The 22,964-nt window shown below is 39.8% G+C and overlaps 1 protein-coding gene across 9 annotated transcripts in view; it reads right to left on the bottom strand.

Annotated features, from left to right (window-relative positions):
- Window positions 1-22,964, bottom strand: part of LOC149231300 (signal recognition particle 19 kDa protein, putative / SRP19) — a 103,333-nt gene that overhangs the window by 65,019 nt on the left and 15,350 nt on the right. For 7 of the 9 annotated variants that reach the window (XM_089379161.1, XM_089379168.1, XM_089379163.1 and 4 more), the window contains exon 4: window positions 15,632-15,734. In XM_089379161.1, the coding sequence (XP_089235287.1) occupies window positions 15,632-15,734 (103 nt within the window). The remainder of the gene's footprint in view (window positions 1-15,631; window positions 15,735-22,964) is intronic. The other 2 variants (XM_089379167.1, XM_089379169.1) reach the window with 1 other exon arrangement.

Raw genomic sequence — 22,964 nt, 5'->3', positions numbered from 1 at the left:
CATCCAGAACTAAACTTCAAATATAGTGATAATTATTATTGATATGTTTTGTCCTAACATGAAAAACTAGGTCCTCAGTCAATCTTATACTACTCTGATTATCACAACATATAATGGTAGGGTACAACGGTCCTTCAAACAAATCTGATAGCAACTTTCTAAGCCAAACAGCTTCTCTACCAGCTTCACTTGCTGCAATATACTCGACATCAGCACTACTCAATGTTGAGATGTGTAGCTTGGGAGGTACTCCAAACCCTAGGCTAGAGGGTTGTGGGGGATTTCGCACAAAAATATTTTGTGCGCTTGAAACCCAAGCTTGGGGTTTTGTACCCATCGACGTTGGGGCCAAAACCACGGACAAAATTTGGCATGTGATGGACAGAGATGATAAAGGATGTCGAGACACACCGAATGCATCGAAATCCGAGGTCTACAAGTGAAGATATTAATTTTTATATGTTATGGTGGGCAAAGAGGGACATCAAGGCAGGGCGACCTTGTGTTAGAGGTGCCCTTTGGAGGGTTGTTCGATCCTCTCATGAAACATATAAATAGAATACCTTGTAAGACCTCATAGAAATATCCAAGCAAGCAAATCAAGAGTATACATTTGTTTTGGGTCGCAAATTGGAGGCAAATCCAAGCGAAGGAAAAGAGAGCTCGTATGGCATGTTTGTGACTGTTTGTTGGAGCTGAGTTAATCTGTAGCAGAGTCGAAGAATTTGGAGCAAGGTTGGGTTGTTTTGATGATGGTTTTGGCATGGTTTGATGATGCTTTTGGCAAGCGAGAAGAAGGAAGAGCGAAGGTGTTTTGGGTCTGTTTTAGGGTTGTTCGTATGTCACGCTTGTGAAAAAGAGAGGGATCATCTGCTGCAGGAAAGGCCGAGAAAATTACAGTCATCTAAGGTAATTGAATTGGGAGAAGGACAAGTCAAAGGGAAGTCGAATCAAGCAAGAATGAGTCTCTATCCTCAGCAAAGGAGTCAAAGGCACTACATAGAAAGTGACACTTACCAAGCACTACAACTAGGGTTTCTGAATTAGGGTCAAGAAGTTGCAGGTCTAAAGCAAACAAAAAGGAAGCCGAGATCTAAGAGGTAAACGAGGCAGAAGGAAGAAGCAGGGAGTTTGACTTTTGTTGACTCAAGGAATAAAGAGGAAGCTTTGTGTCTTGGTCTTGGAGTGGCAAATAGGTCAAGGGTCTTGGTCTTGGTATTCATCAATTGAAGTCTCTATAAGAAGAAGAATACTTTTGGGTTTTCTTCTCAAGTGGGAGAGGTTTTGGCCCTGGCTGATAGCCTATATGCTGTGTCTCTTGTCTCTTTATGGTTTATGCATTGGTACCTGTTTGATGAAGAAGAACATTATAATAACATAAGTAAAATAAGATCCTAATCTAAGAAATAAAAATCATTCACAAGCAGTTATCTATCATAGAGAAATCACTTAATTGTTATGCCCTAGATTTCTCAACAGATTGGTGGTAATCCTGGTGAAAAACAATTTGTTGTAGGGCAGGTTGTTGATCATGGACTTCCTATGACTTGTCATGGAAGGTTGGGACAGCTCGAGGATTGCTTTGGCATGGACGAGATCAGTATGATCGAGATTTCTTCATGTGATGGACTGCAGATTGGCAGGCTAGTTTCTTCATTGGATCGTGATGTTGCATATAAGAGATTGGAGGGATTTGCATGTGTGGTATTGATCCAGGAGGATGAGTGCTTGCAGGATTGGGTTGTGGGGATGATGTTCCGTGTTCGACCGCAACTCGGTTGACCTTGTAGGACACGAGATTAGTGACTAGTCTAGCCAGTGGAGATCGTGTAGACTCAGAGGGAGTCTAGCTTCAGAGGGAGCAGCCCTATGGAGGTTTGGGATGTTCAGGTTCATATGTGATGAGGCAGAGGAACTACCGAGATTGCAAGGTTCATTCTATAGAGTATGTTACAATGATGAACGCCAGGCTAGTATCATCGGGGATGTTGATGGAGACTTCCCAGTGTTGGAAGTACCTCCTTTGTGGGCTTGAAACCCAAGCTTGGGGTTTTGTACCCATTGATGTTGGGGCCAAAATCATGGAGAAAATTTGACATGTGATGGATGGAGATGATAGAAGATATCGAGACAAACCGGATGCATCGAAAATCATCGAAATCTGAGGTCTACAAGTGAAGATATTAATTTTTATATGTTATGGTGGGCAAAGAGGGACATGAAGGCAGGTCGGCCTTGTGTTAGAGATGCCCTTTGGAGGGTTGTTTGATCCCCTCATGAAACATATAAATAGAATACCTTGTGAGACCTCAAAGAAATATCCAAGCAAACAAATCAAGAGTATACTTCTGTTTTTGGGCCGCAGATTAGAGGCAGATCCAAGTGAAGGAAAAGAGAGCTCGTATGGCATCTTTATGGCTATTTCTTGGAGCCGAGTTAATCTGTAGTAGGGACGAAGAGTTTGGAGCAAGGTTGGGCTATTTTCATGGTGATTTTGGCATGGTTTATCTTTGCTGAGGAGGCCATAAGGCTCGGTAGCTAGGCCGCATGGATTAGAGGAATGTTTGATGTCCTTTTGTGTGTATTGCAAGCCTGATTAGTTGCAGAAGGGCAGTCGCTTTGTTAAAAGGAATTATGGGCAAGTTATGGTGGCATTTATGTGTGGACAGCCCTTAGAAAAGGAAGTCACAGGCTTGTATAGGTTGTTGGAGCAGAACTGAACCCTATACCTCAGGAAGAGGGGTCATAAGGCTAGTTTGGGGCTAGTACTAGATCAGAATAGTGAGCTTATAGGAGCAGTGACCTTGTGGAGGGAAGCCGCAACTGAGATAAGGGTCTTGATACTTGGAGGAAGGGTTAACGTGGACTGTTAGATGCCCTAACCAGCAGCAGAACCCTACAATAGTGTCACATCAGCCTAGAGGTATGTTTGATGATGTATTGAGATGATTTGTTTTGCTAGATGGATGTGAGTCCAGGTTGGACTAGTTGTGGGAAAATATTAGCAGCCAAGAGGAAGGGCATTCCTAGTGGTTGGATGTGGGTCCAGGTTGGACTAGTTGTGGGAAAATATTAGTAGCCAAGAGGAAGGGCATTCCTAGTGGTTGGATGTCCTAACTAGAGTGCAGATGCTACAGCAAGAATTGGTCACTCATGGTTTGTTGGAGGGCGGCGTAAGAGTGGACAAAGCGTGGATAGTGGTTTAAGCATTTATGGTTTGTTGGAGGCCAGCATGATAATGCCCAAGTTGGAGCCCAATGTGCACCATCGTGAAGGACTAAGGTGGTTGCTAGAGTGGCAGAAGAAGAGCTCAAGGGTCTGATCAACCAGGAGTAGTTTGAGTAGCCCAAGACTTGCCTTGTGGAGAAGGACATCTACAACAGAAGATGGGTAGTCCTCCTAACCCGTGTTCATTGTGGGAGAAGGACATCTTGCAGTCATAGGTGGTGTTCATCACTTTGTGTCAACTACCCTATAGCAGTACACATTTTTGCAAAGGAATTCCATCATGTTCGAGTAGTGAAATATCTAGGATTCATAATCATCATTCGTCAGTCTATCAGAGCTGTAAACCCAAATTCTGCAAGTTTAATGTAAATGATTCTAGTATGACCATTTAATTATATAACACCTAGGTAAGCCTCTGATTTTAGCAAAGGATTTCATCCCAAGGAGTTTTTTAACCTCACCGAATTATGTGTGTTTCTAAACACGGATAATCGGTAGAGTTTTTCTTCTAGCTTAAACCCCAAAGCTAGGGTGGAATTCATTGACAAGGTCTTAGGTGAGTACTAGTGTTATATCGAGTCTTTTGTAAAAGTGTGTTTGGGAATAATTTAAGCACATTTGGCTAAGTTATTTATTACAAACAAACTTGATCTATACTAGATCATATTGTGTCACAGAATTGGGTAAATTATTAAAGGTCTATGTCTAAAGGTGTTTTCCCCTTTCAAGGGTTGAATTAATTATAATATCTTGATGTAAAAATATTTTGGTGCATGGTCCCTCATATTTAGACATTGTAGCTAAAATATTTAAGGGTGGAAAAAATTATTAATACCCTTTAGTGTCAATTAATTAATTTTAAATTAAAACACTAAGCGAGAAAATTATTTAATTTTGAGTCAAAAAATAATTATTTTTATTTTTGGTTTTCTAGCAAAAAGCAGCAAAAATATTATAGCCATAAAATGGTCAAAAAATTCAAATTGAGAGAAAATAAAATTCTCTCCAAGTGGAAAAACGAATTTTGGAGAAAGTCGTCATTTCCAAGGAAGAATTAAATTTACAAACCTAATTCCAAGGCAAAAAAAAATCACAAAAAATTCTTTGGGACCAGAAAATAATGATATTTTTCAAGAAATTTATATTTTCGGGGTCCAGTTAATTAAAGAAAATTCGTGGGTCCAAAAGAAGTCCAATTTCCAAGGTCCTTTATCAAGGAAAAAATCATTTTTTTAACAAAAATTGAGCTTATGGACCAAGGTGATTAAGTCAAAAATGAATTTTTGAGGGAAAAAAAAATCAAAATAATATTTTTTGGACCATGAAAAAAGGGAATTATTATGGAATTCGAATTTCTTCATCAAGATCAAGGGACGAGATTTATTTTTGGCATGGATCAATGTTAAAATTGGCAACTAGGGCCAAACTCCATGTGGGTCATCTCATTTATGGCAGCTGATATTTTTCTTGGATCCCTCTCATTGAGAGGTGTAGGATTGATCTAAAGATCATCCGATTCCGATAAGTATTCATGGAGTTATGAATTTATTTGTGTTATAAGACAATTCGTCAAGGTCGGCGAGCAACCAAATAAACCCCACATGTGCTCAACATTTTAGTACAAAAGGAGATGACTTGAAAGTCATTTCACACACACTTCTCACTTGATTTCTCTCCACTTGTCTTCGGTTTTAGTGTGAGAGAAATCTAGGAGGAAGAAGCCCTAGACGTTGGAGGAAAGGAGGCTGCCCTAGCCACAGCAAAGATGACAAGCCATCGAAGCCATGGAAGGAACCTTTACGCTAACCTAAAGCTGCCCTAACGAAGTCCTAAGGAAGCCCTAGTCGCAGTCCTAAGGATGCCCTAGCCGCAGTCCTAAGGATGCCCTAGTGCAATGCATACCTTGCAGAAAGCTTGTTGAAGGAGGACAAGCCGCAGCAAGAAGAGGCCAAGGTAATGAGGGATGTTCAACAATTCCTTACGTTGTCCTAACAGCAAAGCCTAGCCGCAATTAAGAAGGCCGAGGAGATTCTGGACAGCGTGATGTGGAGGAGATTAAGGAGGCCGAGGGAGGCCTTAGCAAGCCCTAGCCAAAGTCCTAGCAAGAGCAAGAAGAGGCCAAGACAGCGAGGAGATCAGGGATTGTTTTAAGGGCTAAAACAAGGCACCGAGCTGCTGGAAGGAGGCTGAGGTTACTTGTTGGGTAGGCCGAGTTGGAGAAGGTGAATTGAGGGCTCAAATATGCCCAGAACAGTAGCGTGCTAGGGGAGGTATGTTGCAATCCTTGAGGGTTGTTTGTGGACTGATATATGGGTGTGTAAGGGCTGCCAGATGCCCTAACCAGTCACAATATAAGCAACAGTGAAGGCAGACTTGGAACAGCAGTGTTGAAGGGACAGCAATGCTAGTAAATGGGACAGCTAGGCAATGGAGCTTGGTGGAGCCATGATACATGGGACAGCAAGGTGACTAGTGCAGCAAGATACATGGAACAACTGGGATACATAGTGCTGCAAAGATACATGGGACAGTTGGGCTACATAGTGCTGCAAAGATGCATGGGACAGCAAGGTCACATGGTGGATAATATTGATGAAGCATTATGGTTGGCTACAACAGTTGATGCAACATGTTAGTGTTGCATAATGATCGAGTGCAGCCCGGTGATGGGAGCATGTGATGAAGAGCAGCTTAATGACAGTGGTGCAGCGTGATGATACTTTGCAGTATACATTGATCATAGTGATGGGTACAACCATGACTAGTGAAGCATGATGAGATGCAGCATAGTGATGATGGGTGCAACACAGTGAGGTGCAACATGATGATGAGGAGCAGCACAATGACAGGTGCAACAAGGCGATGGAGAATCAGTTGAAGCAGTATGTCTTCAACTGAGTTCAGCGACCTCGTGTATCATCTTCTTATAGATGATCTATGCTCTTATTTAGATAAGTCAAAGTGTTGACTTATGTTGTAAATGTACTCTCTCTCTCTCTCTCTCTCTCATACATAGCATTTGGGGTTTGTTTAATTCTTGCAGATCTGAAGAGGAGGATTGAATTTTATTTAGGGATTTCTGTAATAAAATTTTGCAGGTGGATCTGATCCATTGTTCCCTGAAGTATTCTAGTTGTAAAGGGATCAATTTTGTAAGCTTGAGGAGAGAATTGTATCTAAAATTCCTAGTCATTGTAATATCTCTTTAAGTTTTGAGGAGTCCTTCCTTCTTGTCTCAAAGGGCTTCTTTCCCATGTAATTCTGATAATAAAAGATATTTTTTTCTCTTGGGGAGCTTGGGACTTAGATCCCTTGGCATCCTCCATCTCCTTATTTCAAAAGGAGAACTAACATACTAACTTACTTCTGCCTACTAACTTGCATTTGCATTCTAACTCCATTTGCATTGCATAGTTTAATCTTTTTGTTGCATTTCATCATTTTGAAAATCACTATTAGCAATCTCTTTGTCTTTTAGTTATTTGTGTTGATATCATTAAATTTCACTTGCTCCTATTCTCTATATCTCATAAGTGAAGAACGCTCTAATAAATGCTATAACTAAAGACTTTTGAAATTGTTATCGTTAACATTGTTTCATTAAGAGATCTTAAGTTTGCTTCATTGAGTTGTTATTGGAAATCTTGTAGCCTTGTGAGCTAAGTTGATATCTCAATAAAGTTTGGTTATAAGTGGTTTACATCTTTACATTGAAGCATATTGTCATTATCTCATCTCTTTGAAGCTATCTAACTTGGTCATCATCTTACATTTGCATCCTAGTTTAGATTGCATCCTTAAAATTTACCTCCAAGCCTAAGCTTGGTTGAAAGAAAGTTAGGACCTCCTTTCTTTTGTCGCTTGCGAAGGATAGACCCTCCTTGGTGGTTAACACGGTGACCTTGCGATCGTCAGAGCCACAGTGTCTGCAGCGCCGGAGGCACCAGGTGGTTAGATCTCAAGGGGAAGGATCGTTAACCAAGCCATAACTTGCTTCCCCTTGCTTTCTCTCCACAACTTACTCTAGAGACTAACCTCAAAACAGCTAGGAGGAAGGATTCATCTAGATTAGGCATCTTAATTAGAATCAACCAAGATCTTACATTTCACATTAGCTTGGATCTTGCATTCATTCCTTGTTAATCATTGGTGATTGGAAATGTTGGCTAAATTTATAATTTGCAAGTTTATTGTATCTGGAAATATCATATTTTATTGCAATTATCTTTATTCAATGTTCATTGCTCATATATCTGATTATCTTGGTCTTTAAATTTTTGTGCTAACTCTTCTTGCAACATTGTTATTATTGTAACTTTGAACATTTATTTACTTGCAAGTATCTAAATTTCCATTGAGCATTGTAAAGGCACTAGTTTGTTACATTTATATTTTGTATCTACCTTATTGATCCCAATTGCATTTATCTCAATATACATCGCTCATAAACTCTCACACTTGCTTTAATTAATCATTGCAAGTTACACTATTAATAATTGTCTTGCCCTTAATCTCCTAGACTTGTTGTTCCAACAAGTTTTCCTTCATTATAATCCTTAGGGACTACCCCACTTGACTTACCTTGGAGAGAGTCTAAACGGAGTGAATAGGGATTTAGAGTGACAACCCATGTTCTGAGCGTTGCGCCTTAGGTGTACACTTCAGACGACAACAGGTGGCAACCCTCTGAGCTCTATGTTAAGCTTCATTGGAGCAGCGCAAGGAGACTATAGTGGGCAAAAGTCCCCAAGAGCTAAGGAGAAACAGTGGGTGCGAAGTCTCAATGTGTTGTGCCCTTGATGGACTAAGGCACAACTAGTGAGCAGATTGGATAGCCGAGGTTCAGTGGCCAAATGGACTTGGATCATTGATAGAGGCAGATGTTGCAGATTAGGAGCCTAAGGACCCAACAAGTACAGGGTACGACCGAGAGGAGCTGAGAGAGCATGCTACATCAGCCAAATGGTCAGAGTCTCTTGTTGAGGGTAGATTGGTTGTCAATGGACTAACACCACGCCCCAGTTTTGTATTCTTGTACTAGTGGATATTTGAGGGCCATTATCCTTGGTACAGGAGCCCTAGATTGTTGTATTATTCAGGTTGATTAATATAACGAAGTTGGGTTATTGTACAAAAATGTGTAAAAAGTTGTGTATATTTTGTGCACTAGTAGATTTACTGTTGTTCATATTCCGTTGTGCAAGGTAGCTTCATTGTGATACTTGGTTTGGTAGCGTCGATGATTTAAGATTCTATCCTAGACACCAATATCATGGAAAAGCAACACTCAGAGCCACTGAATCTGCTCATCCATGAGATCATAGAGGATCCCAAGCTAAAACATCCACCAATAGTGCTTCTTCCATCGGTCTCACTGCCTCCCCAATCTGAATCTATATAGCCCAATAATTGTATCTCATTACCAACATATCTTAGGAAGTGATGTACAGTCCCACAAAGATGTTTCACTGATATCCAATGATCATGCCTTGGCTCCATCTGGAATTGACTGAGAACATTTACTGCAAAGCATATGTCAAGCCGAGTATTCACAAAGTACATCAAGGAGCCAACCAATTGTCGATATGATGTTGGATCAACAAGAATTGAATCTAACTTCCTTAACTTCTTCAAATTAGTGATCATTGGAGTTGTCATTGGTTTATTGTCCATCATACCAAACTTCTACAAGATCTTTGATCACATATTTCCCTTGACCAAGATAGATCTCACCAGGTTTCTACCATACTTCCAATCCCAAGTAGTAGTGCATAAGCCCAAGATCCTTCATATCAAATTATGTTGTCAACAGCCTCTTGCATTCTTAAATACAATGCTCTACACCTGTAACAAGTAAGTCATCCACATATAGTAGTATAATCACAGGTTCATTTTTAACTACCTTAATGTAGAGATTAGGATCTGCAGAACTCTTGACAAAACCAAGTCTTAATAGATATGCATCCATCGTAGTGTACCAAACTCTAGGTGCTTGCTTCAAGCCATATAGAGCCTTCTTCAATCTACAAATGTGTGTCTCCTTATCATGGACTTCAAATCCCTGAGGCTACTCAATATAAACTTCTTCATCAATTGTTCCATTCAAGAAGGTTGTTTTAACATCCATTTGATGAATGTTCCATCCCATAGTAGCAGCTAGAGAGACAAGTGATCTAATGGTGGCATACCTAGATGTTGGAGCAAAAGTTTCTTCAAAATCAATTTTTTGCTTTTGAGAAAATCCTCTTGCCACAAATCTTGCTTTATACTTGTCAATGCTTCCATCAACTGCATGTTTGATCTTATATACCCAATTGGAAGTGACAATTGATTTGTTACTAGGTCTAGGAACAATTTATCAGACATCATTCTTCATTATAGATTGGTATTATTCCTACATTGCCTTTCTCCATTCTTGATGTTCGACTGCCTTCTCATAAGATGTAGGTTCTGCTTCAAAAAGCTTAGTCATATAAGCTGCATAACCTGAATATCTTTTAGGCTTCTTCCTTTCTCTGAAATTTCCCTTTGTTGTTGCATGTCCTTCGGCTTCTTGTAGAGTTGCCCTTAACCAAGCTAGCCTCTTACGAGTTTCTGGAATGATGACTTGTTGCACGGGTTCACTTGGTCCTTCAACTTCTTCATGATTAGTAGTAGGTTCTAGAATGTTATCATGCCTTGAAACTTCTTCAAAGATGGGTGCCTCTTCCTCATCAAAATCAATAGGAATGTCTTTGGACTTCTTGTATGCAATGCTTTCATCAAAGATAACATCTCTACTTACTTCAATTCTTTGATATTCCTTGATGTCAACTCTATAAGCTTTTGATGAAGTACTATATTCAACAAAGATGCCTTGTATACCTATAGGGTCCAATTTCATTCTTTTGTCTTTGGTAATGTGAATATATACAAGGCATCCAAATATACAGAGATGATCAACACTTGGTTTCTTTCATGTGAAAGCTTCTTTTGGGGTCATGTCATTGAGAATTCTATGAGGGCTTTGATTTTGTATATATATTGTTGTTAAAGTTGCTTCTCCCCATAGGAACTTGGGTAAGTCTTGGTCATGTAGCATAGCTTTAACACATTCTTCAACTAATCGGTTATTCCATTCAGCCACACCATTTTGTAGCTCCCTCTTAATTCCTGCTTCCTTGCAAAAAGCCACAAGTTCTTTGGAAGTGTATTCTCCACCATTATTTGATCTTAGGGTTTTGAACTTTCTTTCTATTAAATTTTCTATTTCTGCCTTGAACTCTCGAAATTTCTCAAACACTTCATCTTTAGACTTGAGGAGATATATCCATGTCTTTCTAGAGTGATCATCAATGAATGTCACATGGTATTGATGACCTCCAAGAGATTTCTCTACCATTGGTCCACAAACATTGGAATGTATGAGATCCAAAATTTCCTTGGATCTTGTATCACTGCTTGCAAAAGGTTTCTTCACATTCTTGCCCAGAGCACATTGCTTACAAACTCCTCCATGCTCTTCTTTCAGTTCAGAGATACCAGTAACCATATAATTCAATGATGGCAATATACTATAATGAAGGTGACAATACCTTCTATGTCATGGCTCACAGGGTTAATATCTAAATGCACTAGAGCTTGAAGAAGAGGTGTTCGAAGCCTATACAACCTCCCCTCACAAATCCCAATAGTCTTAGCATCTTCAATACTATATCTCTTACCCCACAATAAACATGCCATCAACAAATACAACCTTATCACCTTTATCTTCTAAACAAGAAATAGAAAGCAAGCTTTTTTTCAAATCTGGAACATAGAGTATATTAGTGAGATAAATGTTTCCTTTGTTTTCCAACTCCAAAGAAGTAGATCTAATTCGTTTCACTAAGTAGCTCTTCTTGTTTCCGAGTTCCACTGAATGAGAAGAGATTCCTTTTGATAGGGTTTGGAGTTTACCACATTCCCCTATCATATTTCTTGAGGCTCCATTGTCGATTAGCCATATACTATCATCTTCAAAAGTACCTGTAAGTGCAGAAAAGAGACTTCCATCCATGACTTCTTTAGATAGCTTGGAGATGAACTTGATGATGCAACCTTTAATAGTTTCAAAGAGACTTCTAAGAGTCTTGAGGCCTTTCTTCATATAGCTTCCCATTGAAAAGGGAGAGAAGGAATAGAAAACTGCTTTAATAGAGTCTTCTAACAAGAGTGTGATCTTCAGACTTCCTTCCTTCACCTTGGCTCTGATTCCATGTTGAGAAATGTTCTTATAGATTAGGGTTGATTTCTCTTACTTGATAGTTGCTTGTGAGTATTTGTTGGTTTTTATTACTTAATTATATGTTCTTCATCAAGCAACTATCAAAACATAAAATACATGAAGATCATAAGAACACAAGATATAGGCTCCAAGCCAAGGCAAAACCCCACAAGGGGGAAAACCTAGTAAACTCTTCTCTTCTTATAAAATCATATCAAAGTGAGACACCCAAGACCCAAAGACCAAGACCAAGACCAAGATCAAGACCTTCTAGAGCCCCAAGTCAGCCTTCCTTCAAAACCTATCTCAAACAAGTCAAAGCTCACAAAGTCAACGCTAATCAAACTTCACCAAATCCTGTCCAATTCAGAATTTCGGCCCTACAACTTGGATCTGCAGTTTGTACTTGCAACTTTCGCCATGCAATTCACAGAAAAAACCTTAGAACTTTTGCACGTGAGAGCAGAAAACAAGAAATTTCGGCCTTTTCTCTCTCCTTGGACTTTTTGCTCTTCCTTCTTTGACTTTCACTACAAATCTTCTTCTTCTAACTCAAAGATCGAACTTGTGACTGTCAGTGTGCAAATGAGGACAAAGTCTCTTTCTTTTATAGCATTTCATGTGGTCGAATTAGGCCTCTTCTAGACTGACTTCTCCTGGCAAGATCGACCTGGTCTTAGGGGTCAAAAAGACTCTTCTGGACTCAAAAACAATATTTTTCTTTTGAAACAAATTGTCCATAGGACTTTGACACATGACAAAATTTCTTCTTGACTCAAATAAACCCTAGAATCATGAAGAACATGCTTGGATAGAAAAATAATAATAATAATAATTTATCCTTTTCTTCTTTTTGCTTTTTTATGCAATATATATTAATACAGGTACAAAGATAATTATGAAGACCAAACCTAGTTACATTTTTCAACACTCCAGTGAATCGAAAACCCCTTTTAAGTGACAAATCACCTTGCAAAGCTTCTAGAGAGGTCCTATATCACATTGGAAGTCTTGACCTTAGGCATACTCATCATAATTAGATATCTCTAACCCTCAATCTAGATCTTCCTCCTAGGTCTTTCTTATAGGGCCTTTAGCTTATTTGAAGCGTTGGGCCCTAATTAAGTCTCTCCTTGAATGGGCCTTGGGAATCACTTCATGCCTTATCATTGATCCCACCGTTACAAGTGATTTCCTTCATATCAGAACTCCTCCCATCGATGAAAGCCTATAAAGAGCAAGGGAACACTAACTGAGGTGACAGTGGGTCTTTGTCCCGTTGTTGTCATTTGGTCTAATAGTTGTCCCATAGGTTCCCCTCCTAGGGCCCCTGCTAGATTGTGTGGAAACAGACTACATTAAAGACCATATTATATCTCATGTGATAGGGAAGAAAAATGGCTTTGAGATGTGGGCATCCTTAACCATGTTATGATATAGTACAAACCAAAACAGAAAGATGGTTTTGAAAGAGAAACTGAGAAACTCCAAGATGCCTAACACTGACACAATTGCATCATACCTAACTAGAATCACTCAATTTAGAGATGACCTGGCAGCAGTGGGGGAAACTATTGATAGTGAAGAGTTGGTCAAATCAGCCTTGAGTGGTTTTTCTCCAAAATGGGATGTCTTTGTTGATGGGATCATCGAACGAGAAAATTTGCCCAGTTGGGATAGATTGTGGGATGATTTCGTACAGGAAGAGACAAGGAGACGTTCCAAAACTGCAAGCCAACATGATGGTAAGGATGACGAGGAGAATTTTGTTCTTACTGTAAAGGGAAAAAGTAAAGTAAAGGGAAGTGGGGGATCTCCTTCCATGAAGGACATGAGCAAAGTGAAGTGTTTTGTGTGTCACGAGACTGGTCACTATGCAAACCAGTGTCCATACAAGAAGGAAGAGGAGGATCGAGTGGTTGCATCGACATCAACTAAGATTGATGACTTTACATAGAATTTTGAGAACGAATTTTCTCTTGTTCCCTATACTTTGGACAGTAGTATTGTTGTGTATGAGGACAGTGGGTTATGGCTAGTTGGCAATAGAGCATCTCGTCACATGACGGGGATGAGATCAGTGTTTCGTAGTGTTTCAGAGAAAAATTTAGAATGCTATGTGAGTTGTGCAGCTACCACCATGCATGCAATGAAGGGGGTTGGATGTGTCAGATTCTAGCTAGAGTCGGGAGGATTTCTAGAGGTGACAGAGATGTTGTTTGTTCCAAGATTGATGGTACACATGCTCTCAGTATCAACCTTGGAGGATGCTAGACATAGAGTTTTGTTTCAAGATGGACATATGCTTTTACATTCAGAGGGAGCGACCTTGGATGAAGTTGTAGTGCTTGGCATCAGACAGGGGCATTCATACAGGTTGTTGGGACAGCCTGTGGATATATCCAAAGGGATCGTATATACGAGTATAGTGTCAGTTACTGAAAGGGACCAGGTGGCAAGGAAGAGTGATTCTTCAAGCACTGCCAGGAATCTCAGCGTGTATGATATGACATTGTTAAACGCTCAAGAGCAGGATCCTAGGAGTATGGTTGAAAGGAACAGGTCTTCAAATCATATTTTGAAGCAGGTAGCAATGAAGTCTTCTAGTTCAAAGGGAGCAGCTACAACATCAGATAACGTGGTGGCGTTGGAGACAAATCCAAGTGGAGGAGGTTCTTCTAGAAGTACCTCCCTCGTTGAGATGGAGTGTTGAGTTTTGTAGCTCGAAAGGTACTTCTACTCTTGTGCCTTCACTTGAAGGACCTTGATTTGCCTCTTTAGAAGCTTGCATGCAACATGCAGAGTGTGCATGTGAGTTGCAAACACGTTAATGGGTTGCATGTGACATGCATGAGATGTGCATATAAAGCAAACTAAATTTATTACTTGTACTTAAGTTAAAGTAAAAAAAAAAAAGCTAAAAATAGGGAAGTTAACTAAAGTCACCTATCTTCAATTAACTTGAGCCAATTTTGGCTGTCAATCTTAGCTTAGGAAAGTTATAAATTGAGCCTAAGTGTTGAGGCTAAAACACAACAACAGCACAAGATTGAAAAAGACTTCTAAGATTGAAAGAGACTTCTCAGTGAGTGTGTGCTGGGTCCAAAAGAGTGCAAAGAGGCTGGTGACCAGTTTTGTATTTTCCCAGATGAGCCATTATCCCAGGACAAGAGCCCAAGTTTTGTGATTCATTTATTAATGAAGAATTGTTGATTGGGCAGAAATATGTTTATGTGTATGTGATTCAGATCAAGTAATTTTGCTTCCGCCAAATATTTTTGGTTAGGAACTTAGATGTGTATTCGTTCAGTTAATAATTGTTGGGAACCGAATGCGCGGTGTTGTGTTCGAGAAATTCTAACACTCTAAACTTGCTATTAAACTTTTGATAATGATGCTTACACACTAATTTGACTTTAATGACAATAGAAAAAAAAAAAAAAACAAAACTTCCAAAAAATTTATTCTTTTTTTCAGAATACTGTGATATTTATAAAAAAATCTAATTTTTAAGATATTTTTTTTTTTTAATCTTTTTATACCATCTTTCTCAGTATCCCAAATTCTGGGAGGTTGTGTTTCCAACACATACCCAATTCATAAACTCATACCCATTTCCTTATATTATGCAACTTAGTATAAGGCCCATATAAATGAAATGTTACCCAATTCATAACTCATACCCATTTCCCCGTTTATGCAACTTAGTATAAGGCCCATATAAATGAAATGTCAGGCAAGCAACCTTTAGATTTCCTTATTGCAGTGCTACTGCCAGCTAATTTCTAATAACCCAGCTTTGCTCATATTTATTTACCACATTGTTGAGAGTCTTTTATTTCTCTGATGTCGATAACTACAAAGAATATATAGTTTCCCTAGATCTAACGTACTGCCACCTAATTTCTAATAACCCAGCTTTGCTCATATTTATTTGACACGTTGTTGATAGTCTTCTATTTCTCTGATGTCAATAACTACAAAGCATATATCGTTTCCCTAGATCTAACATTGACATGGCTTATTGGTCTTGAGGATCACAATCATCAAAGGAAAACGGTTCTTGATTAGAACAACACTCTTCTAGATCATTTACATCTTTTATATTTCATAAGTTGATAGTCAGAGAAGACAAAAAACTGTTCAGAATATATTTACTTGAAGGTATTGCCGGATTTACAAGACTTCCATCTTCCCTTTTCAGCTGAACTCTTACTCTGCCTCTTTGCATAAAATCTCGAGGATATGCCTTGTCAGCCTGCTGGAAAAGAACTTTACTAAGAAATCTTCACTGTTTAAATAATAAGAAAAATGTTAACGATAAAAGCCTGTGATATCATAAAATTTATTTTCCCTTAAAAATTCAACTTCCGCTAATACACAAGCATAGAATAAATAAAAATGCTGCCAAATACTAGGAACATAAAATTATGCAATGATGAGTATGACAAACACAGTTTAATAGAAACCACAAACAAAGGGGAAGGCGCTGTGACAGACCAAATAGGACACAAAATAATCACTAAGAGAATCACTAATGCCCAAGTATGAAGAAGAGAATTTTGACTAAACATAGACATGCCATGCTGTGTATTTTCAGAAGAAGAACCCTGACAATAGCTTTGACATACAGATGAGTGAACAGGAGGGCAGAGGAAAGGTGCCTTCCTCCCTCTGGACAACAAATCTCTTGACTCAAAACCTAGTAGGGTAATACCAACATGTAGGGGAAAGCCTGATGGTGGCACATAAGAGTGGGAGAGACCAGCCTCAGTGCCTCTGGCTCATTTCATGGAAATTATTTTTCAAAGACAGATGCATGGCAGACGCAATTTTCTTAGACAGGAGCTCGTTTGTAATGGTAGCTGATTACCTGTGCAGGCTTCTTGTGGGACAAAAAGTTTTTACAGTTGGGAGTTGTTGTTCTTAGATATACACAGCTCTACCAGGAGGAAAGATCCTAGCAGATCGGGCAGAGCCTCGGGTCGGGGTTTGTTGGAAACAGAAGACGACATGGAGGACTACTGAGATGAGGGTTTGCTCGCAACATGGCCAAAGGCAGCTTGTGTGTAGCATCACAGTTGTCAACTCACACAAATTGACCGGAGGCCAGCCATGGCAACATTACTGCAGAATATGATGTTTTTTAAATTGTAGATGGCCAATTGAAGGGGGGGGTCACAGCAGCACCCTCAACAGCAGTCTGTTGGCGATGCACTCTTTCTCACAGGATCTGGTTTAGTGGCTGTAGCCACCTGTGAATCAACTTAGCCATAGCTACTGCATTTTTTGAAAAGGGTGTCATGCTCCTACCCTGGATGACAACTTCAGTTTTGCAAAGGAAGACAGTTCCCACCTGTTATAGTTTAATTTTGAGGCCATGATTTCTCCTTAGTTTTGGCCTTGTTGTTTCTTAAGGGTTAGTTTCGTAGTAGTCTGGTAAAAGTAGCTTCAGCCATTATGTTGACTGGGTTAAAGTTTCAGGCTTTGGCTGGAACAGGGATTTGTTAAATTACTCTGGATTTAACTGTTCCATTAATCTAAATTTAGAAGCATAAATGAAGATGAAAAAAAACAGTCGCAAATACAAGATTGAACACACTATAAACAATATAAAGCAAACATAGGAAATTAAGCCCAACCTTGGGGTCTGTATGTATATGTCAAATGGTTCCGCCAGGGTTCAATTTCCGCATATGAGAGCCCCTCAAGGAACGAAACATGTATATTCCTCCTATGAAATATTGAGATATTTCTTCAAAAGAAAAAATAATTAGATATATATTTATCAATTTGTAGCAGGTGCCTTGTTCAAATACAGTGGGTTAGTCAACCACAGAAGCACACTAATCTACACCAACAGGTTTACTAGGAATGCAATCACAAATGTGACGAAAAATCCCTTGGTTTTCCTTGTAAAAATAAATTATATTATTTTTCCTAATTTTAAGGTCACAACTAAGCCAGACACCAAGTTGGTGCATGAGACCCCCTTGTAAGTTGTTTGTGGAACAAGGAACCTGACTCCATGCAGCGATTTGACTACTAAAGTCTATGGAAGTGTACATACCCTACCCTCTCTATATTTGAACATGTGACCTCTTACAAAAAATAATATATACTAATTCTGGTACAGATTGGGTACGGTCAAAGGAAATTATAAGTTATCTGATGAAGTGTTAGAAGTTTTACATGATGTTCGTAGCTCAAGCAAGTACTTCTACAAAGGCCCTGTATCTAGGCATGCAAAAGTTGCCCATAGAGTCCTTAGGTACTTGCTCTCGTGTGAGCAAGATTGCTAATGTAACTTAGACTAAACTTTTAACTTAGGAAAAGCAAATATTATTATGTTGGCTTGTTCAGCTAAAATAAACATTGGAAAAGTAAATAATTTAATGATTATGTTTTATTTTTAGTTTTAATCTTAGTCATTAATCTCGAGTGAGGCGAGACCAAATCTCGTATGTTAATTATTTTGGAGATTAGGTTTAGGGTTAGGGATTTGGTTCAATGTAAAGTTATAAAAGAAAATCTAAGGAGAGGAGAAAGACACTACAACAGAAAAATATTGAGAGAAGCATCTCAGTGAGCAATGTGATAGGTCCGAGGGGGTGGAGGGAGGATGGAGATCTAGATCTGTAAAGAAGATCGAGGACCGATCTAAGAGAGATTTGTTGGGTCATATCTAGGTTTATTTTGTATTTTGTATTTTCTCAATTGGGCAATTATCCCAAGACAGGAGCCCAAGTAAGTTTGGATTATAAATGAAAAACTTTGTTGGGCAAAATTTGTGTGTCATTTTATGAGATTGGTTATTTTGTTTTTGCTTCCACTGAATGTTAAGAACTTAGTTGTGTAAGTTATTTAGTAGATCTTGCTTCTTCTGGCTTGATAATTTGTCATTGCTAGGTTTAACGGAAATTACTTTGAACCAATCTCGAAACCACAAGTGCCATGTTCATATTGGATAATTAGGGGGCCCAAGTGTGGCCACAATCATACGAAGGGGAAAACCAAAAAAAAAAAAGTGGCCAAAGGCACTGGTCGTACGGCCCAACAAGGAATTTTTTTTAAAAGGAAGAGGTTGATTCTTTACTAAGTAAAGTTTTTCAAACTAAAAATTAAAAAATTAAAAAGAAAATGGGAAAGTGCAGATCGAACTGACTGCATGAACAACAAAACTAATGTCCCACCAAGCTGCCACACTAGCTACTGGCAAGAATTCAACTGCACAAAGTTGCCAGCCAAAGAAGATGTGGGTCACAACATTAACCAAGCCGCCATCAGCACGTAAGTAGAGCCATCAGGGGTAGTAAGGAGAGGCAGCCGCCAACCACAGGGTACAAGAACCCAACGAGAACAGTGTAGAGAAGCTGACAGCAAAAGATCAGGACAGTCAACTGAAGCCATGCACATGGCGATGGCGGGAAAGGCAGAGGTTGTGGGTCTAGTTACTAGTAGCGAAGGCATGCAGTCACAACACCAATTGCAGAGACGTGAGCTAGTTGGTAGCAATCACGGGGTGGTCAAGGTCACAACAGAGGATAGTGCTACAAGTCATGCAGTAACCACCACCGTTATACAGCAGCCCAAGCCACTATGTGCAAGGTTCCAATTGTACAAACAATTCGACAAGCAAACACGACAAGTTGTAGGGCTAAGCAGGTCGACAAGGGATTCTGGGTGCAAGTTAGGCCACAAAAGGTGCAGTCAATAACCAGTCGAGGATTGGGTTGGTGTAGAGGCAACAAGAGCCAGGCAGATTCAGCGGCCTGCACCTGTGCAGACAAGGGGCATCAAGCAAACAGATGAGTAGCCACATGACTGTTGAAGAATGTGTAACTAGGTTTGATCTTCATAAAAATGAAATGTATTCTTGTAAATAATAAAATGAAAAAAAATTATTATTGGAGCATGGGTTTCATGCTCAAGTTCTTTTATTTTATAGATCAAGCACCCATTGAGTGCTTCTAGGGTTTGTCCTAGGTTAAAGAGTCATTGTCATATATTGAAGACCCTATGGGCACATTGTATCTTGTAAAGAAAAAATTATTTTGTCTTTAAAGTGTCGAAATACCTCAAGATCAAGTCTGCCTAAGGAGTTGTCAAGTCTGCCTATATGAAGAGCCACGTTGTTAAAATTGGCAACTAGGGCCAAACTCCATGTGGGTCATTTTATTTATGGAAGCTGATATTTTTCCTTGGTTCCCCTCGTCGAGAGGTGTAGGATTGATCTAACGATCATCCCATTCCGACAAGTATTTATGGAGATATGAATTTATTTATAATTACTTGACAAATTGTCAAGGTCGGCCAGCAGCTAAATGTGTGGCACACATGTTCAACATCTCATATAAATACAAGATAGGTGGAGGCATTATTTCACCATCTCATCTCACTCATTCTTCTCTCTCTCTCCTTAGCATTGGGTTAACAAGGAGTAGCCAACGTGGGAGAAGAAGGACGCGGCAAGGAGGCAAGGAAGACGCAGAAACAGAAGGTCATCTCTTTCACCAGCGTTGACCAACGTGGGCAATTCAGGGTTGCGGTTTTGGTGTGGCTGCCTCTCCTAGGCAGGCCGCAAATTCTGGCACAAAAATCGAGGCATTCTGACCTATAGTTTGACCAGGGTTGACTGCCCTAGTTTGGGGCAGCTGGCTGATTACAGTTGACTGTTGTTTGACTGTGTTTTTGGGGCTGTTTGAGGGCTGCTTCTTCTTGCTGTTGGAGGACAAGATGACCAGGAAATTGACCAAATATATTGAAGGTCAATTTCACATTGTTTGACCATATTTGACTTTGTTGGTTAGGGTTTACTGCTGCTGTCATAAAATTACAAATTTCTGAATTTGTAATATTTCTCTCTGCTGAACTATTGAAGATTAAAGAAGAATTGATCAAAGGGTTTCCCCGCATTGGGGTTTGTCCCTGGCTAGCCGCCACATCTTATGTCTTTTGTCTTGGCTTGTTTTCTGTCGATCTATTAAGATTCTATCTGCACTTTACTTTATGTTTATGTGATTGCTAAACAGTGGCTAATAAGAAGAATTGAAGTAAACTACTCTAAGCATAAAACATACCATAAATTAACATGGTATCAGAGCTGAGATGAAGACGAAGCCCAAGCAAGAGCAAGAGCAAGAGCAATCACCCAAGGCTGTTGAAGCAATCTCAAAGACTTCATGGGGTCCTCATCACATTTCCCAGCTGAAGACAAGCTCCGTGAGAAGTCTGACTATCACGGATGGAAGATATCTCTCGATCTGACATTAGAAGAGCAGAAGTGTTGGACCATGTGAGAGGCAGAATCATTGAGCCTCCATCAAATGCATCTGCTGCTACTAGGAACAAGTGGACCAGGGGAGAAGTCAAAGCAAAGAAGATCATCCGGGACTCTATCGACAAATGCCTGGTGGCCTACATTTCCGAGCTGACCACCTCCAAGGAAATCTACAATAAACTGGTAAGCTTATTTAAAGTCAATGATGCAAATCAAGTTTTGTTCCTTAGAAATAAGCTGTAGGAAATTAAGAAGGGCAAAGATGAGAGTATGCAAGCATATTTCTTAAGGATCACCGAGATCAAGAATGATCTCGTATCAATTGGGGAAGTTGTTCCTGACAGGGAAATGACTATCACAACTCTCGGAGGGCTCCCATCTGAATGGTATATATTCATAACCACTCTTCTCAACAATAATTTAATCCCAGGATTTGAGGAACTAATGGTGAAATGAATTCAAGAAGAAACAAGGATGGAAGAGTAGGAAATGCCTACACTCAAAGGCAATCCTGCTGCATTCTCCTCTCATGCTAAAAGGAGAAACAAATCCGGGGCTAAATCTAAGGGAAGGGCCAAACCGAAAGATGGAAGAAAAGGAAGATGTTACAATTGCAACAAAATGGGCCACTATGCAAGGGAGTGCCCTGATAAAAAGGACTCACATCAGGACGATGATCAAAATCACTCCCGAGGCAATCAAAAGAATGGCAGGTTCAATGGCAAAAGGAATGTCGGAAATCAAGGGAGTGGTCAACCCTCCAAGAAGGCAAGAAACTCCAGGTATGAATCTAACGTTGTTAACAATAAGCAAGATGAATATTATCTACCAGCGGCCCTCTCTACTACTGCTCCCCCGGACTTGTTGGGAAATTGGCTTATTGATAGTGGTGCCTCAAGGCATTTCACTGGTCACAAAGAAGCTCTCTCTAATCTAATAGAGAAGGAGACCAACCTGGAAATTGTTCTTGGGGGCAACTCAAAATATCCCGTGAAAGGCGTAGGGAATGTCACTCTTCAATTGAATCAGGGTAATACAATTCATTTGCAAGAAGTCCTATCTGTACCTGATCTCAAAAAGAACCTAGTGTCCATTTCGGCAATGGAAGACAAAGGCTACAAGGTGGCCTTCATCGATGGCAAGGTACGTGTATGGAAAAAGGATTTTAAAGATGCTTTCACTCTTGGGTTTCGAGTTGATCCATTATATCATGTCGGAGGAAGTCCGCTGGGTGTCATGTCTTGTGACACATCTCTTCAGTCCGAACTATGGCATCGAAGGTTTGTTCACCTTCATTATAAAGCTCTACCTGATGTGAGACAAATGGTGACACGGATGCCCGAGTTCAAAGTAGAGCAAGAAGGTGTATGTCCAGGATATGCCGAAGGAAAGCTCAAGAAGGGACCATTCCCCTCAAGCCATAGCAAGACCTCTGATATATTGCAGTTGGTTCACTCAAACATATCTAGTATGATGCCTATGAACTCCTTGGGAGGATATTTATATTACCTCACTTTTACAGATGACTATTCTCGCAAGACTTGGATATACTTCTTGAAAAAGAAGGATGAAGTGTTCTCCTGGTTTCATCGCTTCAAAGCCTTGATCGAGAATCAAACCGAAAAGAATATCAAGATCTTAAGGACTGATAATGGGACTGAGTATGAATCCAATGAGTTCCATGACTTTTGCAAAGAGGTTGGCATTAAGAGGGAGACTACAACACCATATACTCCTGAGCAGAATAGTGTGGCGGAAAGGAAGAATCGTACGATTGTGGAAGCTATTCGTGCTATGCTCCATGATCAAAGGCTTCTGAAGTTTCTATGGGTTGACGCTACGAATACCGTCGTATATGTGCAAAACCGATGCCCTCATCAAGCATTGGGTTCCAAGACTCTCGAAGAAATGTTCACTGGTAAGAACCCTGACGTATCTCATTTTAGAATTTTTGGAAGTCCTGTATACTTTCATGTGCCAAAAGAGAAAAGGAATAAATTGGGTGCATCTGGAAAGAAAGGAATCTTCGTGGGCTATAGCGAAAATACTAAGGGCTATAGAATCTATGTGGTTGGTCAAAGGGAAGTCGAGATTAGTCATGATGTCACCTTTGACGAAGATATGGCTCTTAGCAAAGTTGACAATCTTCCTACTCTAAGGGAGTCTAAAGAAGCTGACACCGGGAAACCGCAGGAAAAGGAAGATGAGACG

This window comes from Pinus tabuliformis, chromosome J (genome assembly GCF_031772625.1).
Source record: "Pinus tabuliformis cultivar Carrire ecotype Pingquan chromosome J, CPIR1, whole genome shotgun sequence".
In the NCBI taxonomy this organism is placed as follows: domain Eukaryota; kingdom Viridiplantae; phylum Streptophyta; class Pinopsida; order Pinales; family Pinaceae; genus Pinus; species Pinus tabuliformis.
This window is presented reverse-complemented; position numbering and strand designations above follow the sequence as displayed.